The sequence below is a fragment of the Aotus nancymaae genome, unplaced genomic scaffold, assembly GCF_030222135.1.
Source record: "Aotus nancymaae isolate 86718 unplaced genomic scaffold, 86718_ANA_hifiasm-v0.15.2.pri h1tg000040l, whole genome shotgun sequence".
Classification (NCBI taxonomy): Eukaryota; Metazoa; Chordata; class Mammalia; order Primates; family Aotidae; genus Aotus; species Aotus nancymaae.
This window is the reverse complement of record NW_026988454.1, coordinates 58,978,138-59,000,923: the sequence shown is the minus strand read 5'-3', so window position 1 is coordinate 59,000,923 and position 22,786 is coordinate 58,978,138. Positions and strand designations below refer to the sequence as shown.

Sequence of the window (22,786 nt, the reverse complement as noted above, 5' to 3'; positions counted from 1 at the left end):
TGTGGCTATGTGAATGAGGGGGATATGAAGAAGGTGGGACTTTGTGCCCCACCTTCTCACTTTTCTCTTTAATAAATTGAGGATTTGATGGAAGATTTTATATGAAAAAAAGTACAGCTATTAAAATAAAGTTTGAAAACCACTCCTTTAAACAGTGAGATGAATTTCAAGCCAAAGATTGATAAAATCACATTTGGATTTTAGTAAGATCAGCCTTGGAGTTGGCAGAATATATTTCACAGATCGAGGTGGTGGTAAATTTGGCACAGTGGTGATAATCAGAGTCATAAATCAATACATGGAGGCTGTACATTGATTTGACTTAACATAATGGGGCATTTTGAAGGGAGTAGCCTACAGATCAAAGCTGGATTAAAAGATTTTCTGATTTGCAATTGGTTAAGGAAAGAAAGCTTTATCTAAAAATTTGAGGTCAACAGAAAAGAATATTAGCTCTGGCTCATGAGCATAACCTCCTCTAGGCCCCACAGGAAGAAATTTAGAACAAAGAGCAGTGGTCAGAATTCAGTCCTCAGTTCCCTTTTATCTGAGGTCTGTGTGCCAGCGGATCCATTTGGTAGGGGTTGGAATTTCTGAGAAACAACTCAATGACATATATTAAGATGTTATCTTTAGTTTCTATAGGGAACATCCCTAACTTCCTTGGCCACTATTTTGAGCTACTGTTATCTTTTTGCTTATCAAGTGGCTTATTTACTTCTCAAAGCTAGCTAGGTGTCTGGAATTTCCCTTGAAGGAATTCCAGATTTTTCTTTATGTCTATATTGGGGGTTGGGGGGGCATGGCAGGCCCTAAGAGAGATCCCTGCTTCCTTTAAAGGGCACAAGCTGTGGTGGTAGGATGAGGAAGGAGAGGAGGGAATGAATTAGAGAGTATTTCACATACAAAATTGAGTAGCATTGATGATTCATTGGCCGAGAACCTGATTGAAGAGTGAATAGGATTGTGGGAGGGAGAGGAATAAATCAGTAATCACTCTGAGGTTTTTCACTTGGTTGACTCCAGAAATCTAAAAGAGTGAATAGAGAAGAGCATTTTTCTCTGGTTGTGAGATTCTCAAATCCTGTAACACTAACTGGGTATTCAACAGTTCAATTCTGACATTCTTTATTTGGAGTGAGCATCACATCTCACAAGTAAAAGGGCTTAGTCCCACAGAATGCTTCCAGTTCACCTGCCAGCTACAAATGGGGTGCCCAGGCTACCCATATATCTACGTGGTAACTGCAAATTTGGGAATTTCCATAACCTCCTTTCCCTTTAGATTCAACAATTTGCTAGAATAGCTCACAGAACTCAGGGAAAAATTTTGCTTATGTTTACTGGTTTATTATAAAGGATATAACCCAGGAAGCCCAGTGGAAGAGATGCCTAGGGGGATACCTAGGAGGTGAATGCACCTAGATGTGTCCACCAACCAGAAGCTCTCCAAGTCTCCTTGAGTGTTTACAGAGCTCAATCTCTAGCCCCACCTTCCTGTGGTCAGTATGTGAGGAAGAAAGTTCCAACCTTCTACCCACTTGGTCCTTCTGGCTACCAGCCCCACCCTAGCGTCACCTCCTTAACATGAACTCAGATGTGATGCAATGAATAACAGAAAACACTCCTATTACTCAGGAAATTCCAAGGGTTTTAGGAACTCTGTACCAAGAACCAGGGACAAAGATCAAATATATTTCTTATTATGCCACACTGGCAAATATCTCAAATTGCTGGAAACATTTAGGGAACTCTCAACCTGCATCTCCAGCTTTAACATTGAACCCCAAGCCTCATCCTGGTGCTGTGAGGCCCAGTGTTCCAGGAGACCCTTAGATTCTCTTTTACAGGCCTTAAGCACCTATATCAGTTAGGGTGCAACTTAGGCTTCTATAACAGAGACCCCAATTATACACTACTTTAAAAGCAAGACAGAAGTTTATTATTCCCTTTTTGTTTCTTTTGGAGAGAGATTCTTGCTCTGTTGCCCAGGCTGGAGTGCAGTGGTGTGCTCATAGCTCACCGCAGCCTCAAACTCCTGGGCTCAAGTCGTTCTCCCACCTCAGCCTCCCCAAGTAGCTGGGACTACAGGCACATGCTAATTTTAAGCCTGACTAATTAAAAAAAATTTTTTTTAAAAATAATTTGTTATTTTTACTAGGGATGAGGTCCCACTATGTTGCCCAGGCTGGTCTCGAACTCCTGAAGCTCAAATCTGCCCACCTCAGCCTCCCAAAGTTCTAGGATTACAGGTGTGAGCCACTATGCCTGGCCAGAAGTTTATTATTCTTTTATGTAAAAATCCAGGTAGGCAATCCAGAGCTGGTTTGGCAGCTCAGCGTTGTTGGAGAACCAGGCTTTGTGTATCTTGTTGCTCTGCTTTACTCAACATTCTGTGTGCATCTCGTTGCCTCCTCCAGCTGCAGTCATTACACTTTTACTCCAGTTAGAGAGAGGGGAGGAAAAGGAAGTCAGGAGGATATGCCCTTTTCGTTTAACGGTGTATATCAGAACTACACACATTTCTGCTCACATTCCATTGGTTAGAACCTGCTCACATGGCCATACCTGACTGCAAGAGAGGCCAGGAGATGTAATATATATCTGGGCAGCCATGCATCCAGCTAAAACTTCTACTTAGAAAGGGGGAACAGATAATGGAAGACAGCCATCCCTGTCTCCAACATTTGTAGTATATTTAAGAACTTTTCCCCCTCTTTTGGGGAAACATGGAACTAACATTGTGACTGTTAATTCTTTTTGCTAAAGTAATTTTTATGTTATTGTGACAAAGGAAACATGATGTTCAATGAAATGAATAAAACGCTGGCAGAGTACCTTTGGGAAATCTTGTTCTGAAAAATATGCCAGGTTGCTGCTGCTTATTGTGGCTTCTAAACAGTAGGGAAGGAGTTAGCTGCTCATTAAACCTGCCCCAGATAAGGAATGAAATTACGGTTGGACCTCGCCACAATCATTTCTTTCCCAGGAGAGGCTAAAAATAGGATCAGAACACCATCCTGCTTTGAAGCAGACACTCTTGCTGTGTCTCAGCTCTGTGTCCAGCCCCCTAAAGATTATAGAAAAGGGAAAAAGATCTTAGAAGCAGAGGGCTGAAATTGATGTTGTAATATCTGAATGTTGTGTTGTCTTTGGGTAGAGAATTAAGGAGCAGTGGAAAACTCTTGGGACTGATCTTGAAGTCTCTGCCTTGGTGCTTAAGAACTAGAATTAGGGCTAACTCAAAGAAAGGCAGCTCCCTTGCTTTGGGAAGGAGATGAGGAACCCAGGTGGCTCCTTTAGTGGACTGGAAGCAAAGTAGAAGCTGTAGTAGGAATAGGCTTTCTGGAAGAGAGGTTACAATTATAGTTTAGGGATTTGGGGTTTGTTTCCTTTTGTTAAAATAAAACAATTAGAAATATATTCATTGTTTAAAATGTTTTTTTTTTTTGAGACCGAGTCTTTCTCTGTCACCCAGGCTGGAATACAGTGGCACAATCTCTGCTCACTTCAGCTGCTGCCTACTGAGTTCAAGCAATTCTCATGGCTCAGCCTCCCAAGTAGCTGGAATTACAAGCATTTGCCACCATGCCTGGCTAATTTTTGTATTTTTAGTAGAGATGTGATTTCACCATTTGGCCAGGCTGGTCTTGAATTCCTGACCTCAAGTGATCCCCCTGCCTCGGTCTCCCAAAGTGTTGGGATTACAGACGTGAGCCACTGTGCCTGGCTTAAGATGTGTTTTATGTTATTTTTATCAAAATGACATTTACAAAAACTGCTCAAATAGATACACTAATAACTAGTTAAAAGTTTGAATGTGACCCTTAAGAAACGTATGTAGAGCACTGTGAAATATATTTAAGAAAGTCTAAAATTTAATATGTTTTTGTTTATAGCCTATACGGTTCAGACATCCGAGAGCATGACCCCAACTGCCACTTCAGAGACTTATTTGAAAGCTTTGGCTGTTTGTCATGGACCTCTGGACCACTATGATTTTCTGATCAGAGCTCATGAGCTAAAGGATGATGAACATCAAAGAAGAGTCATACAATCTTTGCAGAAATTACACGAGGACCTTAAAGGATACAATATAGAAACAGAAGGGCTTTTTTCAAAGGTGAGGCTTATATGATATGAAAGATTAAACGGTTAAAAGTGTAAGCATTTTCTAAAATGGATGCAATACAGTAAGGCTCAGCCATGAAACAGTTTGAAAAATTTCCACCAGTTCCTTTACACAAATTCTATCGGATCCCCTTTCCCGGCCTTTTGATGTTCCATAGCTTTCTTTTGCCTTCAGGGATTTCAATAGCTTCATATTTAGGTATTTAAAAAATGCAGTCCAGCCTAAATAAAACCTTCTATGGAAATCAAAGCTTTCCCTTTCCTCTAGCTCAGGCCTCATCCAGGGATCAGCAGTGGAAAAGGAAGAGTGATGTGTTCTTTCCCTTTTCTTCCTCCTTCTTTCTCTGTTTGCCTGACTTCTCCAGGGTCAGAAGGAGAAGAATGAAAGATTAGAATGAAGCAGCAGTCTTAAGTGACTAGTTTGTTATTGAGGCCTTTGTATGGTAGTTGCTGACATGCTAGCTCTTTGTTGAGGGGCTTACGGGTGAGTTCTTCAAGACTCCCATGGAGACCTCCACACTTCCCCAATCTTTGACTAACCTCTTACACCTCTGGGGAAGCAACTCACAAGCCCGCATTCTGCTGACACCACCTTGCCCTTGCCCTTAGCCTTCTTGGGTGAGGTCCTTTCAGTACATTTCTTTTTTTTTTTTTTGAGACAGGATCTTGCTCTGTCGACTAGGCTGGAGTGCAGTGGCATGATATCTTGGCTCATGGTAACCTTCACCTCCTGGGTTCAAGCAATTCTCCCATTTCAGCCTTCCAAATAACTGGATTACAAGCATGCACCACCACACTTGGCTAATTTTTGTATTTTTAGTAGAGATGGAGTTTCACCATATTGCCCAGGCTGGTCTTGAACTCCTGACCTCAAGTGATCTACCCGTCTCAGCCTCCCAAACTGCTGGGATTACAGGTGTGAGCCACCACGCCCAGCCTGGGACATTTCTTGTTAGGTCATCTTTTATGGTGTCTGTAAAAGCCACAGGAAGCATAACATCTTTTGTTTCCACCCCTTTCTCCATGGGCAGCTTCAGTCAGCCTCCTGTCCTCAGACTTCTGCAAGTAAGAAGCAGGCACTAGTTTCTGTCTTTGTCATGAATACTCCCTTTCTCCTGGGGATGTATGTCAAGTTCTCCCATGAACTCTTCACACGCTGCTCTGGCAGCTGCTTATGCATTTTCTTACCTAGGCAAGCATCCGGCTGGGGAGAGCAATGCCTATTTCAGTTTATATTCTGTCCTCATCTCTTTGGATGCTTCTCTTGGGAACCCCTTGTATTTGTGATGAGATATCTGAAGGGAACACCACGGCACTCTACCCAGCTAACAACTTTCTACCTTGATCACTCTCTTCAGTTTCACTTTGGTTTTAGGGCTGTTTTGCCCTTTTTTTTTTTTTTTTTTTTTTTTAAAAAAGAAAACCTAATTCCTGCATGGATGTGACTAGTACGTCTATTTATATTGATTGATTGATTGATTGATTGATGGATTCTTGCTCTGTTGCCCAGGCTAGAGAGCAGTGGTGCAATCTTGGCTCACTGCAACCTCCACCTCCTGAGTTCAAGCAGTTCTCCTGCTTCAGCCTCCTGAGTAGCTGGGATTACAGGCACCCGCCACTATACCCAGCTAATTTTTGTATTTTTAGTAGAGATAGGGTTTTGTCATGTTGGCCAGGCTGATCTCGAATGATCTCAGGTAATCCGCCCACCTTGGCCTCAGTCTCCTGAGGAGCTGGGACTACAGGCACGCCTGAGCCAAATTACAGTCCCAGCCTGGGCAACAATACAAAAATTAGCCATGCATGGTGGCAGCTATTTGTAATCCCAGCTGCTCAGGGGCTGAGGCAGAAGAATTGCTTGAACCCAGGAGGTGGAGGTTACAGTGATCCAAGATAATGCCACTACACTCCAGCCTGGGTGACAGAGTGAGACTCTGTCTTAAAAAAAAAAACAATGAGGGCCAGGTGTGGTGACCAAACCTGTAATCCTAGCACTTTGGGAGGCCAAGGTGAAAGGAGAGCTTGAGGCCAGAAGTTTGAGATCAGCCTGGGCAATATAGGGAGACCCTGTCTCTACAATACAAATAAAAAACAAACAAACAAAAAGGAATGAAAATAATTTTGCTTTATAAAAAAGCTCCTGAGAGTATAATTAGTTTTATTTTTGTGTAAAGAAAATGTCTTCCCATTGTGTTAACACTATTAGTTGAAAGAAATAGAGATTCATTTAGATTGCAGAAAGAAATGGAGATTTAGAATAAGATTATACAAGAACATAGCAATGAAAGACATCTCCATCACACAGCTAGGCCTTACAGTGCTCTGCCATTCATGTCATTCATTGTCTTGGTCCGCTTGGGCTGCTATAATAAAATACCATAAACTGGGTAGCTTATAAACAACAGAAAATTATTTCTTGTAGTTCTGGGTGCTGGGAAGGCCAAGATCAAAGTGCTAGCAAATTCAGTGTCTGGTGAGTGCCTGCTTAACTATTCATGGGCAGCTGTCTTTTTACTGTGTCCTCACATGGCTGAAGGGACAAATGAGCTCCCTCAGGCCTCTTTTGTACAGGCACTAATCCCACCGAGGAGGGTTCTGCTCTCATGACCTCATCACCTTCCAAAGATCCTACCTCTTAAGAGCCTCACTTTGGGGGCTAGAACTTCAACATATGAATTTTGGGGTGATCCAAACATTGAGATCATAGCACCCACTTACTTTGTTGTTCCTTTCCTTTCATGTCTGCTTCCACTTCTGTTCACTCTACCAACTTCCTTTTTTTGTTGTTGTTTTTTTGAGACAGAGTCTTGCTGGAGTGCAATGGCACGATCTCAGCTTACTGCAACCTCTGCCTCCCGGGTTCATGCGATTCTCCTGCCTCAGCCTCCCCGAGTAGCTGGGATTATAGGTGCACACCACCACACTCAGCTAATTTTTTGTGTTTTTAGTAGAGACAGGGTTTCACTATGTTGACCAGGCTGGTCTTGAACTCCTGACCTTGTGATCCGCCCACCTCACCCTCCCAAAGTGTAGGGATTACAGGTATGAGCCACCACACCTGGCCCCAACTTTTTAATTCTCTCTCTGTGTCTGTAGTTTAAATTCCTGAGTAAGGATCTCATAGGCCAACCAATGACTTCATCCCTGTTTGGGTAGAGTTTTCACATTGGGTTTCTTAGAGGTCATTAACCAGCGTAAAGATTGGCGCTCCAGTTACTGTCCCATGCAGGGCTGCTCCCCTGAGCATGGCAGTTGCTCTCAGAAATGGACTGTGAGTGTGGCAGGCACCATGAGTGACCAGTCCAGCACAATGGATATAGGTAATAATGAGGAATTATTCCTTTTGATGACGAACTTCTTTTTCCCATATTTCTCAAAGTTTATAGGTGAATAAAGAACCAAAAAGTTTGAAACATATAGACTGCTTATATACTGCATATCTAGTTATATGTGATATATATAGAGAGATATATTTGCATGCAGTATATAAACCATAATGTATAAAACTCTGTAATTATGTAGGTTGTCATACAGTTGGGCTTCCAACTAAAATAACAATTTGGTTATGTGGCCTAGTCGGGAAACAACATGTTGTACTCAACTGGATATTTTGGTTATCTGAGACTTGAACTGCTTTCCTGAATTTCGTATCTTGCTCCCTTTCTAGTCCTCTTCCTTTTGGAAATATATTCCTTTTTTTTTTTTTGAGACAGGGTCTCACTCTGTTGCCTAGCTGGAATGAGTGATGTAATCATGACTCACTGTAGCCTTGACCTCGCAGGCTCAGGCAAATCCCACACCTCAGCCTCCCCAATAACTGGGACTACAGGTGTGTGCCACCACAACCAGCTAATTTTTTTTTTTTTTTTAAATAGAGATGGGATTTTGCCATGTTGTCCAGGCTGGTCTTGAACTCCTGGGCTCAAGTGATCTGTCTGTTTGGGCCTCCTGGAATAATATTCCTTTTATCCCTCCTCACTACTCTGTAGCATCCCTAGGGCTCGTCTTACAGTGGTTGGTGAATTCCCATCCATTCACAAGTATCCTGTAATTGTTAACTTATTTGATTGCTGATTCAACAACGGTGGTTTTTTAAACATTCATGGGCTCTTCTTAAGGGTACTTTTCCATACTTTCACCTTTGATATATGAGTTGGCTATGATGGGCCAGCTAGTAAATAACCCAGGTTTTATTGGGTAGTTGAAATCTAATGTAAGTGAAAGATTTGATATATCAGGTAGAGTTTCAAATGTGTCTAGTAAAAGATCCTATTTGTTAAATCCTAGTGCATGTGAATAAATGTTTAGTAGGTAGAGCAACATCTCTTTCTAATAGTATTTGTCCCTTCCTTCCTTCCTTCTTTCCTTCCTTCCTTCTTCCTTCCTCCCTTCCTCCCTTTCTTCCTCCCTCCCTCTCCTTCCTTCCTCCCTTCCTTCCTCCCTCCCTTCCTCTCCTTCCTCCCTCCCTCTATCCCTCCCTCCCTTCCTTCCTCCCTCCCTCCTTCCCTCCCTCCTTCCTTCCTTCCCTCCTTCCTTCCTTCCCTCCTTCCTTCCTTCCTCCCTCCCTCTGTCCCTCCCTCCCTCCTTCTCCTTCCTTCCTTCTTTCCTTCCTTCCTTCCTCCCTCCCTTCCTCCCTCCCTTCCTCCCTCCCTTCCTCCCTCTCCTTCCTTCCCTCCTTCCTTCCTCCCTCCCTCTGTCCCTCCCTCCTTCTCCTTCCTTCCTTCCTTCCTCCCTCCCTCTCTCTCCTTCCTTCCTTCCTCCCTCCCTCCCTCCCTCTCTTTCCTTCCTCCCTCCCTCTCCTTCCTTTCTTCCTTCCTTTCTTCCTTCCTTCCAACAGGGTCTTGCCATGTTGTCCAGGCTGATCTTGATCTCCTGGGCTCAAACAATCCTCCCATCTTGGCCTCCCAAAGTGCTGGGATTACAGGCATGAGCCACTGCTCTTGGCCCTTATAGTTTCCTAAATCCACTGAATCTTTATTTTTTATTTTTTTAGTTTTGAGATGGAGTGTCACTCTGTTGCCCAGGCTTGAGTGCAATAGCATGATCTCAGCTCACTACAACCTCCACCTCCTGGGTTCAAGTGACTCTCCTGTTTCAACCTCCCGAGAAGCTGGGACTACAGGCGCACCCCACCATGCCCAGCTAATTTTTGTATTTTTAGTAGAGACGGGGTTTCACCACGTTGGCCAAGATTGTCTTGAACTCCTGACCTCATGATCAACCCACCTCATCCTCCCAAAGTGCTGGGATTGCAGACATGAGCCACTGCGCCTGGTCCGTAAATTCCTTTTCTTTATAAATTACTCAGTTTCTGAAGATAAAACTCTGACTTTGGACTGTAAACTTTTGCCTTGGGTATGAAACCTTGACATTGTTGAAAGGAGAGTGGAAACTGTAAGGCACAACACGTTTGACCACGCCACACTCTCTTTCTGATAGGCCATCAGAACAGCTAATGAGAAGACAGATCATTCAAGAACTTAAGTTTTTTATTAGCTATAGCATTTCTGCTGCTGTGATACACATTCAGCTATTTTGGAGGAAAGCTGAGCAGCACTGACTGCCCATTTTCATGTACTTTAAATAACCAATGCTATTTCTCAAAGTCTTCATTTTATCATTAAATTCAGCTAATTACTACCTGTTTAAAAAATAAATAAATTTTAGAATATCTGAAACTTATAAGCAACAGAAAATGAACTAAGACATCTGCTAAGTAGGATTTATGATTTTTTGAACTTTGGATTTTGTTTTTAATACACATATTTAAACTTCATTATAGGCTGGGTGTGGTGGCTCATGCCTATAATTCCAGCATTTTGAAAGACTGAGGTGGGAGGATTGCTTGAGGCCATGAGTTTGAGTCCAGCCTGGCCAACATAGGGAGATCCCATCTCTACCCAAAAAGAAATTATCTAGGCATGGTGGTACATGCCTGTGGTCCCACCTACTTGGGAGGCTGAGGTGGGAGGATCACTTGAGCCCAGGAGGTTGAGGCTGCAGTGAGCCAAGATCATGCCACTGCACTCCAGCCTGGGCGACAGAGAGAGACTGTCTCAAAAAACAAAACGAAACAAAGCAGAAATAAATTTCATTATGGTGGACTTATTTTTTTCCCCTCATTATACTCCTAAGAAACTCTCTGTAAGTCTGTGCTATAATATTAAAGTGTACCTTCTTCATAAGACACCAGATTAACCAACGTGAAAAAATTGGTGACTGACTACCAGGCTGCTTTCACCTACCTATGTAACAATGTTTTCTCTAATAAATTAACATTTGAAGATGTTGTGAGCAGATGACCATGCCATATGAGCAACAAACTATGAAGAATGAGCATTTATAAACACTTTACTTTTGTTATTGAATAAAATTTACAACCAGGTTAATCTGACACATTTAATGTATGCATAATTGTTATTGTGCTGTGAGGTAATTAGGCATAAATGGTAAGTAGTTCATGTAAATCACTATAATTAGAATTACTTTTACGCAGCCAAATCAAGCATTTCTAGAGTCAGGGAGGGAGAGAATTAAATAGAGTATGGAGCTACTCTGAAAATCTCTGTTTCCATTAATCAGGGGTTTGTAGGCAGCCAGGTTTTTTCATCTCTTGGGAGGAGACATTATAGCCCAAGAGACCTGAGAATTGGGAGCCGCAAAACTCCTTTCCTTTTTGTCCTGCCCTCTACCAGATAATTTTCAGTTTTTTCCTAATGAGAACTTATTTTCAGCTTCCTCTTCTATCCTACCATCTTTTATTTGGATCCCCCCTCCTCACCCTTCCAAGAACAATGCTTGAGGCAGATGGAAAAGAACTACTCAATTCTATTATTGCAGTCAGAGCAGCCACAGGCAATACATAAATAATTGTATTCCAATAAATCTTTATTTACAAAAACAGGTGTCATGCTGGATTTAGCCCATGGGCCATAATTTGCTGGCCCTTGCTCTAGCTGACTGCTACCTGACTAGATAAAAGGCCTGGTAGATCGTTAATTGTATTCAAAGTCCTGCTTGAATTTTACCTAGTCTAGCTTTCCAGTTTAATATTCCATTACTGTATTGTATCCCTGCCTCTGTTCAAAAGGACCTATTCTCTGTTTCATTAAATAGACAAACAGACAAATAGAACAAAATAGAAAGTTCAGAACATACATGGAAACTTGATATATTATTGTGAATTGACATTGCGAATCAGTAGGAAAAGGATGGTCTATTCACTAAATTGGGATGGGATCATTGGTTATCTATGTGAAGATTAAAATAAAATTAGGTACTTACCTCTAGAAATAAATGCCCTAAATTTAAAGTGAAACTTTAGAACTTCTTGAAGAAAATATAGAGTAGTAATTTTATGAACTTGGGGAAAGGAATAATTTATTTTCATTTTTTCGAGACAGAATTTTGCTCTGTGGCTCAGGCTGGAGTGCAGGGGTGCAGTCATGGCTCTCTGCAGCCTTGAGCTCCCAGGCTCAAGCAGTCCTCTCAGCTTAGCCTCCCCAGTAGCTGGGACTACAGGCGCATACCACCACGCCCAGCTACTTTTTTGTATTTTGTAGAGACATGGTCTCACCATGTTACCCAGGCTGGTCTTAAACTGTGGACTCAAGCAATCCACCTGCCTTAGCCTTCCAAAGTGCTGGGGTTACAGGCTGAACCATCGTGCCCAGCCAGAAGAATTTCTTATACAAGATATGAAAGTCCAATATATATGTTCATGTTGTCCTGTAAATTAAAAAAAAAGTTTTAAAAAGTCCAACTTATAAAGGTAAACACCAATACATTTGACTATATTAAAATTTAAAACTTCTAGTCAACAAAAAGTACCATAGAAAAAGTGAAGAGGTAGACAGCAAACTGGGAGAAAAGATTTTCATCAAAAATAATTGACTCTGGGCCGGGTGTGGTGGCTCACGCCTGTAATCCCAGCACTTTGAGAGGCTGAGGCGAGTGGATCACCTGAGGTCAGGAGTTCAAGACCAACCTGGCCAACGTGGTGAAACTCTGTCTCTACTAAAAACACAAAAATTAGCCAGCCATGGTAGCGGGTGCCTGTAGTCCCAGCTACTCAGAAGGCTGAGGCATGAGAATCGCTTGAACCCAGGAGGTGGAGGTTGCAGTGAGCTGAGATCGCACCACTGCACTCCAGCCTGGGTGACAGAGCAAGACTCCATCTAAAAAAAAAAATACTGACTCTGTTGCTCTCTAGAATATATAAAGAACCCTGACCTGGTACAATGGCTCGTGCCTATAATCTCAACACTGTGAGAGGCTGAGGTGGGAGTATCGCTTGAGGTCAGGAGTTTGAGACGAGCTTGAGTAACATAGCGAGACCTCATCTCTGCAAATAATAATAATAATAAAGAATATATAAAGAACTCCTACCATATAATAGAAAAACAAGCATCCTAGTAGAAAAATAGATAAAGGAGAGTCTTTTGGTTCAGAAATAACTAGCAGATGCCATAAGACTAGATAAACAAATCAGAATGTATTTATAAAATGGAATGTTGCTTAGCATAGAGATGATAAACTATACATTCGGGTGGTTAATACTGAGGAGGAAGGGCAAAAGAGGGGGGCTTCAACTATAATTAATGCTTTATTAAATTTTGAAATGAATGTCAACATAGATTTGATAAGGCTGAAGGGTGGGTAATGAGGTGTTCCATATAGTCTTCAATTTTGCCTGTTTGTAATATTCCATTGTGAAAATATTTTACATGTAATTGTGAGATATTTCAACAGGTTAGTGTTTTTTTGAGACAGAGTTTTGATCTGTCACACAGGCTGTCACACATGTGTCACATACCACACCATGTTCAGTAGTGTCATCTTGGCTCACCGCAACCTTCGCCTCCTGGGTTTAAGCAATTCTCATACCTCAACCTCCTGAGTAGGTGGGACTGCAGGCATACACCACTACGCCCGGCTAAGTTTTGTATTTTTAGTAGAGACAGGGTTTCACCATGTTGGCCAGGCTGGTCTCAAACTCCTGGCCTCAAGTGATTGCCCGCCTCGGGCTCCCAAAGTGCTGGGACTATAGACATGAGCCACCGTGCCTGGCCAAGTTAGTTGATTATTTTTTTTCATTTTGAAAAAATTACAACTTTTCTGGATAATATAATTCTACAGTCTACTAGTTTAGCATTTCCTTCTTACAGATAGACTGAGGGGGCGGATGTGGTGGCTCACGCCTGTAATCCCAGCACTTTGGGAGGCTGAGGCAGGTGGATTACTTGAGCCCAGGAGTTCTAGATGAGCCTGGTCATCATGGTAACACCTCATCTCTGAAAATATAAAAATTAAAGCCAGGTGTAGTGGCTTATGCCTGTAATTCCAGCACTCTGGGAGGCCGAGGGGGCAGATCACCTGAGGTCGGGAGTTTGAGACCAGCCTGACCAATGTGGAGAAACCCCATCTCTATTAAAAATACAAAATTAGCTGGGTGTGATGGCTCATGCCTGTAATCCTAGCTACTTGGGAGGCTGAGGGAGGAGAATCACTTGAACCTGGGAGGTGGAGGTTGTGGTGAGCCGATATTGCACCCTTGCACTCCAACTTGGGCAACAAGAGCAAAACTCCTTCTCAATAAAATAAAATAAATTTAAAAAAAGTAGACTTTGGAAGGAGAATTATTAGCACAGTCCTCAGAAAGGCATATGAAATATGTTTATAAGAGGGTTTTAGCGATGCAGTGTTTTCCTGTTTCTGAAATTTCATAAACTGAATACATCTAAATCTGATCACACTCTTCCCCTGCTTAAGGCTTTCAGTTCCCTCAGGATAAAATACAAACTTAGTGTGTTTTTCAAGGTTCTTGAGAGCCTAGTCCCTGCCTCTTGCCAGCCTTCTCTGCAATTGTTCTCTGCTGGCAATAAAACCCCCAGCTATGACGACCTGCTTGAAGATCCTTGGATGAGGCTGAGACCTTATTTTGTCTCTGGGTCTTTGCTAAAGCTGCCCTCCACCCCCCCAATCCTTTTGTTATGGCTTATGTCACATTGCCCACTTGGTGACCACATGCTCCTCTAGTAGATATTGTATTTCTTTTTTTTCTTCTTTTTTTTTTTGAGATGGAGTCTGACTCTGTCACCCAGGCTGGAGTGCAGTGGCGTGATTTCAGCTCATGGCAACCTCTGCCTCCTAAGTTCAAGCAATTCTCATGCCTCAGCCTCCGAAGCAGCTGGGATTACAAGCATTCACCACCATGCCTGGCTAAATTTTAGTAGAGATGAGCCAGGCTGGTCTTGAACTCCTGACCTGAAGTGATGTTCCCGCCTTGACCTCCCAAAGTGCTAGGATTACAGGTGTGAGCCACCCACTCTGGCTGGTTTTTCTTTTCTTGGTCTTGCAGACCTGAGGATTCCAGCCCACTGCCTGGCACAAAGTAGGTGCTCAATACTCAATTCATGTTTGTAGAATGAATGAAACATGAATGAGTAACAAAGCCAACACTGAAGAGTCACAGAGCCTATCCGTGTGTCTGTGTGAGAGTGTAGGTGTCTCCATTTAGTGCCCATATTCACGTGTCTCTCTGTGAATGTGTCCTGTTCTCATTCCCTCCTTAATATCAGTTCTTAGCTAACCCTGAAGATGCCTGGAGGGCCAGTTTAATTTCTCAGATTCAGAATATCAACAGAGTTCAGAACAAGGGATATTTTCCGCATCTTTCTTTTGATGAAGCCCAGATTGGCTTGAGAATGATGCTTGTGTCTCAGTAGTGGACAGAACTAGTAGTGGTCCGGAGTAGACCAGACCTAGCAGAGCTTCACCCAAGCTAGGCCAGAAGCAGAGTATCAGGTAGGAGTAAAGTGAACATGGAAGGATTTGCTGGAGAACTAGCCCCCTGTCATTTGTCTCCCAGTGGTATACATAGGAACTTATAAATGTTTGTGACTTGAATGCATGAGACCAAGAAGTCATTTGCATTTTTAAATTGTGTTATAATCAGAAATTGAGCCATTTCTTACGCTAGTAGTTTTAGAGTTTTAAGCACATCCCCAACTTATTTAGATACTTAAATAGGCTTAATTGTGCTAGTAAACTGAGCAAGTTGATGTATTATACTTTAGGTTGCTGAGATTCTTTTGCAAATCAGCTAAAGATATTTCTAAAACTATTTTCATTTAAAGAGAATTTATGGGTACTAATATATAGTTCAGTTTTTTATTTTTTTATTTTTTTATTTTTTATTTTTTTGAGACTGAGTCTCACTCTGTTGCCCAGGCTGGAGTGCAGTGGCACAATTTTGGCTCACTGCAACCTCCACCTCCCAGGGTCAAGAGATTCTCCTACCTCAGCCTCTCGAGTAGCTGAGATTACAGGCACCTGCCACCATGCTTGGCTAAGTTTTGTATTTTTAGTAGACACAGGGTTTCACTATGCTGGCCGAGCTGGTCTCGAACTCCTTACCTCATGATCCACCCACCTCAGCCTCCCAAAGTGCTGAGATTACAGGCGTGAGCCACTGTGCGTGGCCTCAGTTTTTTAGTTTTTAAAGATCTTCTTAGAAACCTGAAATGATCTACTTTATCAAAAAGTGGTCCATGTTGAGAATGCTATAATGCCAGTTTTTAAAAGATGTAATTATGCTCAGCATTCCAGCTGGAATCATTGTTTCTGATTCTATCATTTTGGGAGATAATAATGCAATGGTGGGGGGAACAGAGAGAAACAGGAAAAGTAGTATTCCTGCATTTTAAACAAATTGAAAACAACACTTTTTATTTTAACAGCACCACCCTTATTATCTAATTGTCCTAGTGGAAATTATGCCAGCGTAGCAGGTGGATAGTAATCCAGAAAGGCAGAGGACATGCTCTTTCAATGGATAACTTTGATGAGAATCACCTTGGATTATTTTTTGATGCTAGAATTTTATTATCACAAGGAACAAAGGATAATGTTAAAATCATTACATCAAATTATTTGGAATGATATACATTCTTTTACTTTGCAGTAGTTAAAGGCATAGTTTTGATAACAGTTTTAAAAGCAAATGTCTACAAATATGCAGATATTTTTGAATAATTTTAGATTTAGTTCAAAAGTAAAAGTAATACTGTAATTAGTCACCTTACCAAATTTTGTTCTGTTTTTTTTCCAACTTTTCATTTTGAAAATTTAAACAATATACTTAGATCCACTAATGGTTAACGTTTTGCCACATTTGTTGAATCTTCTCTCTAAATATCTTATTTTCTGGAACCATCTACAAGTAAGTTGCCTCATAACACTTGACCCCTAAATATATCACATATAATGCCTAACAAAGATCTTTTCCTGCATAACTATATTATCATCATTACATTCAAGAAATTTAACACTCATTTAGTAATGTTATCTAAAGTAGGATTGGCAGATTTAGCAAATAAAAATACAGGCTGTCTAGATAAATGTGAAATGTATGTATATATGTATATATGTATGTGTGTGAGATGGGGTCTTGCTGTAGCCCAGGCTGTTCTTGAACTCCTGGGCTCATGTGATCCCTTTGCCTCAGCCTCCTGCATAGCTAGACTGCAAGTGCAAGATGTGACATTTTTAAAAGGAATGTAGCATGATCTAACCTTGAATATGTGAACTACTCGAGCTAATAGTTTACCTCATATACAAGAGATGTTGCTGTATTTCCCTGAAACATTTAAAATAACCCTTAGAGCTCCTTTGAGTTTGCTGCAGTGCCTAGGGTGCCTCAATGTGAGAACTTCAATTCTTTACAATATGTTGTATTGACTTTTTAGTACATGTGAGCATTGTGTGTTCACTACACATGCAGTATATATTATGTTATATGCTCTGTGTGTTTTATTATTTGTGTTTTGTCCCCTCTTCTATTCGTGAGTTCCTTGGAGACAGAATTGTTTTCCACACATTATTGTATCCTTAGCACATAGCACAGTACATGCAGAGTACAGAGTATATGCCCATAAATGCTGGTTGAATTGTATGAAATTGAATCTAGGTTAATCTCTTAATTTCATTAATGAGAAATAAAGGCCTAAGGTAAGCAGAAATAGCTCATGTTTAGAAATATTTGTTAGTGATAGGAGATCTTAGTTCTCAAATACAACCCAGACTTGAGCCTCTGCTTTTCAGTTAAGTAGAAACCTAAATTGGACGTGTATCATATATTATGGGTTGTAACAGTGAGGTATATTGAAATAGATAATTAAAAAATTCCAAAGCTAAATATTATAATGTTCATCTTGGAAGTGGTGCTTGGTGGTTACATGCAAGATAGGGTTTTTACTAAAGGTTTTCTGTTTTTGTTACTAAATCCTCAGGGAGATTGTGTAATGAAAACATTTCGGGCTGAGTGCAGTGGCTCATGCCTATAATCCTAGCACTTTGGGAGGCTGAGGTGGAAGAATCGCTTGAGCCCAGGAGTTTGAAACCAGTCTGTGCAACATAGGGAGATCTCATCTCTACAAAAATGTAAAAAGTAGCTGGGCATGGTGGTGTGTACCTGTGGTCCCAGTTACTTGGGAGGCTAGTTTGGGAGGATCACTTGAGCCCGGGAGGTTGAGCCTGAAGTGAGCTGTGATGGTGCCACTGGACTCCAGCCTGGATGACAAAGCGACCGACACCTTATCTCAGAAAATCAAAAAAAACATTTTGGACTTTGGAGTCAGATTTGAAGTGCATTTCCATTTTGACTCTGACACTGTCTTTATCTTTGTCTTAGTTATGCCATCTGATTCATAAGTCATTTGCTAAGAGTGGGAATATTGATCTCTGAGAAAATTTTTTCCTACTACATCTATGATTGTAAAATATGAAATATTTTTAAAAAGAGCTCTGTGATCAAATATGTTTAGGAAATGCTATGTGAATAACTGTCAGAGAATCACAATGCCATTAGTATATCAAAGGCTCTGAGAAATTCTGCAGTAAACAAACTTTTTTTTGTTGTTTTTTATTTTTTTGTAGAGATGAGGTCTCCCTGTGTTGTCCAGGCTGGTCTTGAACTCCTGGGCTCAAGGATTCTTTCTGCCTCAGCTTCCCAAAGTGCTGGGATTACAGGAGTGAGCCACCATGCCTAGCCAAAGAAACTTTTAAACTTTGGTCCTGTGATTCAGTGTTTCTCTAACTTGAACACATGGCCTCTTCTAAAATGAACATCCATAAACATAATGCAGAAGTAATGCTTTATGCAGTAAACTTTAGAAAACCCTACTTGTGGCTGGGTGCGGTGGCTCACACCTGTAATCCCAGCACTTTGGGAAGTTGAGGCAGGCAGATCATGAGGTCAAGAGATCGAGACCATCCTGGCCAACATAGTGAAACCCCATCTCTACTAAAATACAAAAATAGCTGGGTGTCGTGGTGCACGCCTGTAGTCCCCGATACTCGGGAGGCTGAGGCAGGAGAATTGCTTGAACCCAGGAGGCGGAGGTTGCAGTGAGCCGAGATTGGGCCACTGCACTCCAGCCTGGAGCCTGGCAAAAGAGTGAGACTCTGTCTCAAAAAAAAAAAAAAGAAAAGAAAAGAAAAGAAAGAAAAAGAAAACCCTACTTGCTTCACAGGAATTGTTTATGTCTGACGTATAGTGAGAGCGCAACAAAAGATGCGAGACCCCATTCCCAAAACACACATCCTGGATTCTGGCTTGAAGACATTCAATGCTCTCTTATTTATTTATTTATTGAGAGAGAGTTTTGCTGTGTTGCCCAGGTTGGAGTGCAGTGGCATGATCTCAGCTCACTGCAACCTCTGCCTCCCAGGTTCAAATGAGTCTCCCGCCTCAGCCTCCAGAGTAGCTAGGATTACAGGCACGCACCACCACACCTAGCTAATTTTTGTATTTTTAATAGAGATGGGATTTTACTATGTTGGCCAGGCTGGTCTCGAACTCCTGACCTCAAGTGATCCACCCACCTCGGCCACCCAAAGTGCCGGGATTACAGGCATGAGTCACTGTGTCCGGCCTCAATGCTTTTTTATATCTTGTGCTGCAGAGGTTCTAATGTACAGATGTCTCCAGAATCTTGTATTATTTTGGAATATCCTTGGCATTGGCTGCTTTTTGTTAGTCCTCATATAATAAGAATGTTTTGTAGTTCTAAAGAGTAGTTTGAACAGTAGCAGTAATTAATGAACAATCTTGATTATGCAAATCACCATTTTAGAATTTTTCCTTTTTTGGATTATTATGAACAACTCATTCAGTGTTTCTGAGCCTGGTTTTTCTTAACCTTCAGGGATGCTCTGTGGTGCCATCAATATAAAAATTATGTGATGTATTAAATTTGTTCACAGGAGTGAAGCTAATTTCCATTTACTAATAATCTATAATCAGAAGACAGAGGGAATGATTTGGGAGTTGTATAAAGAATTACTGTGCCAACGTGCTTAGAAACTGCTTACTTCTTTCAGAACCATTGCAGCTCCAATTGTGTAAATAAGCCAATGGTCACCCAGTCATACTGCATTAGCTGTTCTACCTGGTGGCCATTGCTATGTGGAAGGAGACTCCTGCTCCGGGAAATGGTGGTACTTATACTCCAGGAGTGAATTTGGATACTGGTAATTGGGGCAATTTACTGCCTCCTTTGCTTTCTCTGGTCCTTGGTATTACCAGAAGGTTCAGGCGGCAGGAAACTCAACAAAAACCAATACCAGGACTGAAGGGAAGAGATTTTTATGACAACAGGGCATCGCTCCGCTTCTGTTTCTGTATGTAGTCTCTATACAAATTTCACAATTTCCTTTTATGAGTTTGTCCCAGAAAGTTATTTATTTCTTACCATTACCTGTAATTCATTAAGGCATTGATGTAACACTTATTTTTGAGTGTTGTAAGGGAGGAAAACTTTACCTCTTAATCTCTTAGGGTCTCTGGCTGGGCCCAAGAATTAAATTGAAGTAAGACAAATTAAAAAGAAGAAAAGCATACAGGTTTTTATATGCACCCAGGAGTCCCCATAGGAAAATGAAGACCTCAAAAGCAGTTAGACCCAGGTGCTTATTACTAGGTTGAACAGAATAGCAATTGTGGAAAATAACTAAAATATATGGAGTTCCCAGCTACTCAGGAGGCTGAGGTGAGAGGATCACTTGAGCCTAGGAGTTTGAGTCCAGCCTGGGCAACATAGGGAGACCCCATCTCTTAAAAAATTTAAATAGATAAATAAATAAATAAATAAATAAAAGGTATGAGGAGACTAATAGAATATAAAAGTTATTTTTTTTCTTTTTTTTTTTTTTCTTTTTCTTTGAGACGGAGTTTTGCTCTTGTTACCCAGGCTGGAGTGCAATGGCACAATCTCAGCTCACTGCAACCTCTGCCTCCTGGGTTCAGGCAATTCTCCTGCCTCAGCCTCCTCAGTAGCTGGGATTACAGGCACGCGCCACCATGCCCAGCTAATTTTTTGTATTTTTAATAGAGACGGGGTTTCACCATGTTGACCGGGATGGTCTCGATCTCTTGACCTCGTGATCCACCCGCCTCAGCCTCCCAAAGTGCTGGGATTACAGGTGTGAGCCACCGCGCCAGGCCTTATAAAAGTTATTTTAACAAAGTCTGTTTCTACAGATTTTTCTTGGTCTCTACTCCCCATCTCTGGTGATAAGAACTTTTCTTTTTTCTTCTGGTATAGGGAAGGCATGTTTTCCGTGGGTATTTTATCTCCCTTTTCCCTGAGAAAAGGGGAGATCAGAGTGCCCTTTTTGCATCTGCTGTTTTTCAAGTGTCTTTAGTTCAAAACAATCCTTATATCAAAGCGATGTATTTTGGGATGGCATATTCTGCACCCTTTAGTGTCTACTGTGTGTGTTGTTTTGTAGGTGCTTAGGTGATTAAGCCACTATCCCTGCCACGAGGAGGTCCTGTTATAGTTTAGAGTTCAAACTTTGATAAGAAATTTCTTTTATTATGATGATGATGATGATTTTTGAGACAAGGTCTCGCTCTGTCACCCAGGCTGGAGTGCAGTAGTATGATCATAGCTCACCGTAGCTTTGACCTCCTGGTCTCAAGTGATCCTTCCACCTCAGCCTTCTGAGTAGCTGGGACTGCAGATGTGCCCCACTGTGCCTGGCTCATATATACTTTATATTCTGATGACAATGTCAGATTGCCTCAAGAGAGATTGCAATAATTCATATTCTTGCCAGTTTATGAGCTCGCCTGTCTCCCTACATCTTTGTTAATACGGTGTCCTCTCAAACCTTCAGATTTTTGCCACAATGGTATTTCATTATTATTTTAAATCATACCTCTTGTATTGGGAATGAGATTATTCTTTCAAATGTTAAAGCCATTTGCATTTGTTTTTCTTACTGATTGATTTATAAAAGCTCTTTGTTTATTAAGAAAATAAACACATCTTGCCGTGTATGTACCTATGCAACAATCTTGCATGATCTGCACTTATACCCCAGAACCTAAAGTACAATTAAAAAAAAAGAAAAAATAAACAAATTCTTCCTTTTTTTTTTTTTTGAGGTGAAGTCTCGCTCTGTTGCCCAGTCTGGAGTGCAGTGGCATGATCTCAGCTCACTGCAACCTCTGCCTCCCAGATTCAAATGATTCTTGTGCTTCAGCCTCCTGAGTAGCTGGGACTACAAGCATGTGCCACCACACTTGGCTAATTTTTGTATTTTTAGTAGAGATGGTGTTTCACCATGTTGGCCAGGCTGGTCTTGAACTCTTGGCCTCAAGTGATCTGCCCATGTTGGCCTTCCAAAGTGCTGGGATTACAGGTGTGAGCCACTGTGCCCAGGCAGAAAATAAATTCTTAAATTTATTTTTTTCTTGGAGACAGAGTCTTGCTCTGTTGCCCAGCCTGGAGTGCAGTGGCGTGATCTCTGCTCACTGCAACTTCCTCCTCCGGGTTCAAGTGATTCTCCCACCTCAGCCTCCTGCGTAGCTGGGATTACAGGCAAGCACCACCACGCCTGGCTGATTTTTGTATTTTTAGTAGAGAAAGGACCATGTTGGCCAGGCTGGTCTTGAACTCCTGACCTCAAGTGATCCTCCTGCCTTGGCCTCCCAAAGTGCTGGATTATAGGCGTGCCAGTGAAATTCTTTTAAATTACTTTTTAATTTTTGTGGGTACATAGTAGGTGTGTATATTTATAGGGTACATGAGATTTTTTTTTCTTTTTTGAGACAGAGTCTTGCTCTGTCTCCCAGGCTGGAGTGCAGTGGCATGATCTCAGCTCACTGCAACCTCCGCCTCCTGGGTTCAAGCAATTCTCCTGCCTCAGCCTCCTGAGTAGCTGGGATTACAGGTATGTGCCACCACACCCAGCTAACTTTTGTATTTTTAGTAGAGATGGGGTTTCACCACATTGGTCAGGCTGGTCTCAAACTCCTGACCTTGTGATCTGCCTGCCTCAGCCTCGCAAAGTGCTAGGATTACAAGTGTGAGCCACCGCACCCGGCCAAGATGTTTTGATACAGGCATGCAATGTGAAATAATCACATCATGGAGAATGAGATATCCAGCCCCTCAAGCATTTATCCTTTGTGTTACAAACAAATTATATACTCTTTTAGTTATTTTAAAATCTACAATTAAGTTGACTGTAGTCATTCTGTTGTGCTATCAAATAGTAAGACTTATTCTTTCTATTTTTTTAATACACATTAACCGTTCCCACCTCCCTCTCCACCCCAGCTGCCCCCATCCTTCCCAGTCGC

At 41.6% G+C, this 22,786-nt stretch overlaps 1 protein-coding gene across 6 annotated transcripts in view; it reads left to right on the top strand.

The window, feature by feature from the left end:
* AFG1L (AFG1 like ATPase) overlaps positions 1–22,786 on the top strand; it is a 251,746-nt gene that overhangs the window by 23,033 nt on the left and 205,927 nt on the right. For all 6 annotated transcript variants that reach the window (XR_010336653.1, XR_002478506.2, XR_010336654.1 and 3 more), the window contains exon 2: positions 3,900–4,123. Coding sequence is in view for 2 of the 6 variants with exons in the window: in XM_021670497.2 (XP_021526172.2) it covers positions 3,900–4,123 (224 nt within the window). In the remaining 4 variants the exon portion in view is untranslated. The remainder of the gene's footprint in view (positions 1–3,899; positions 4,124–22,786) is intronic.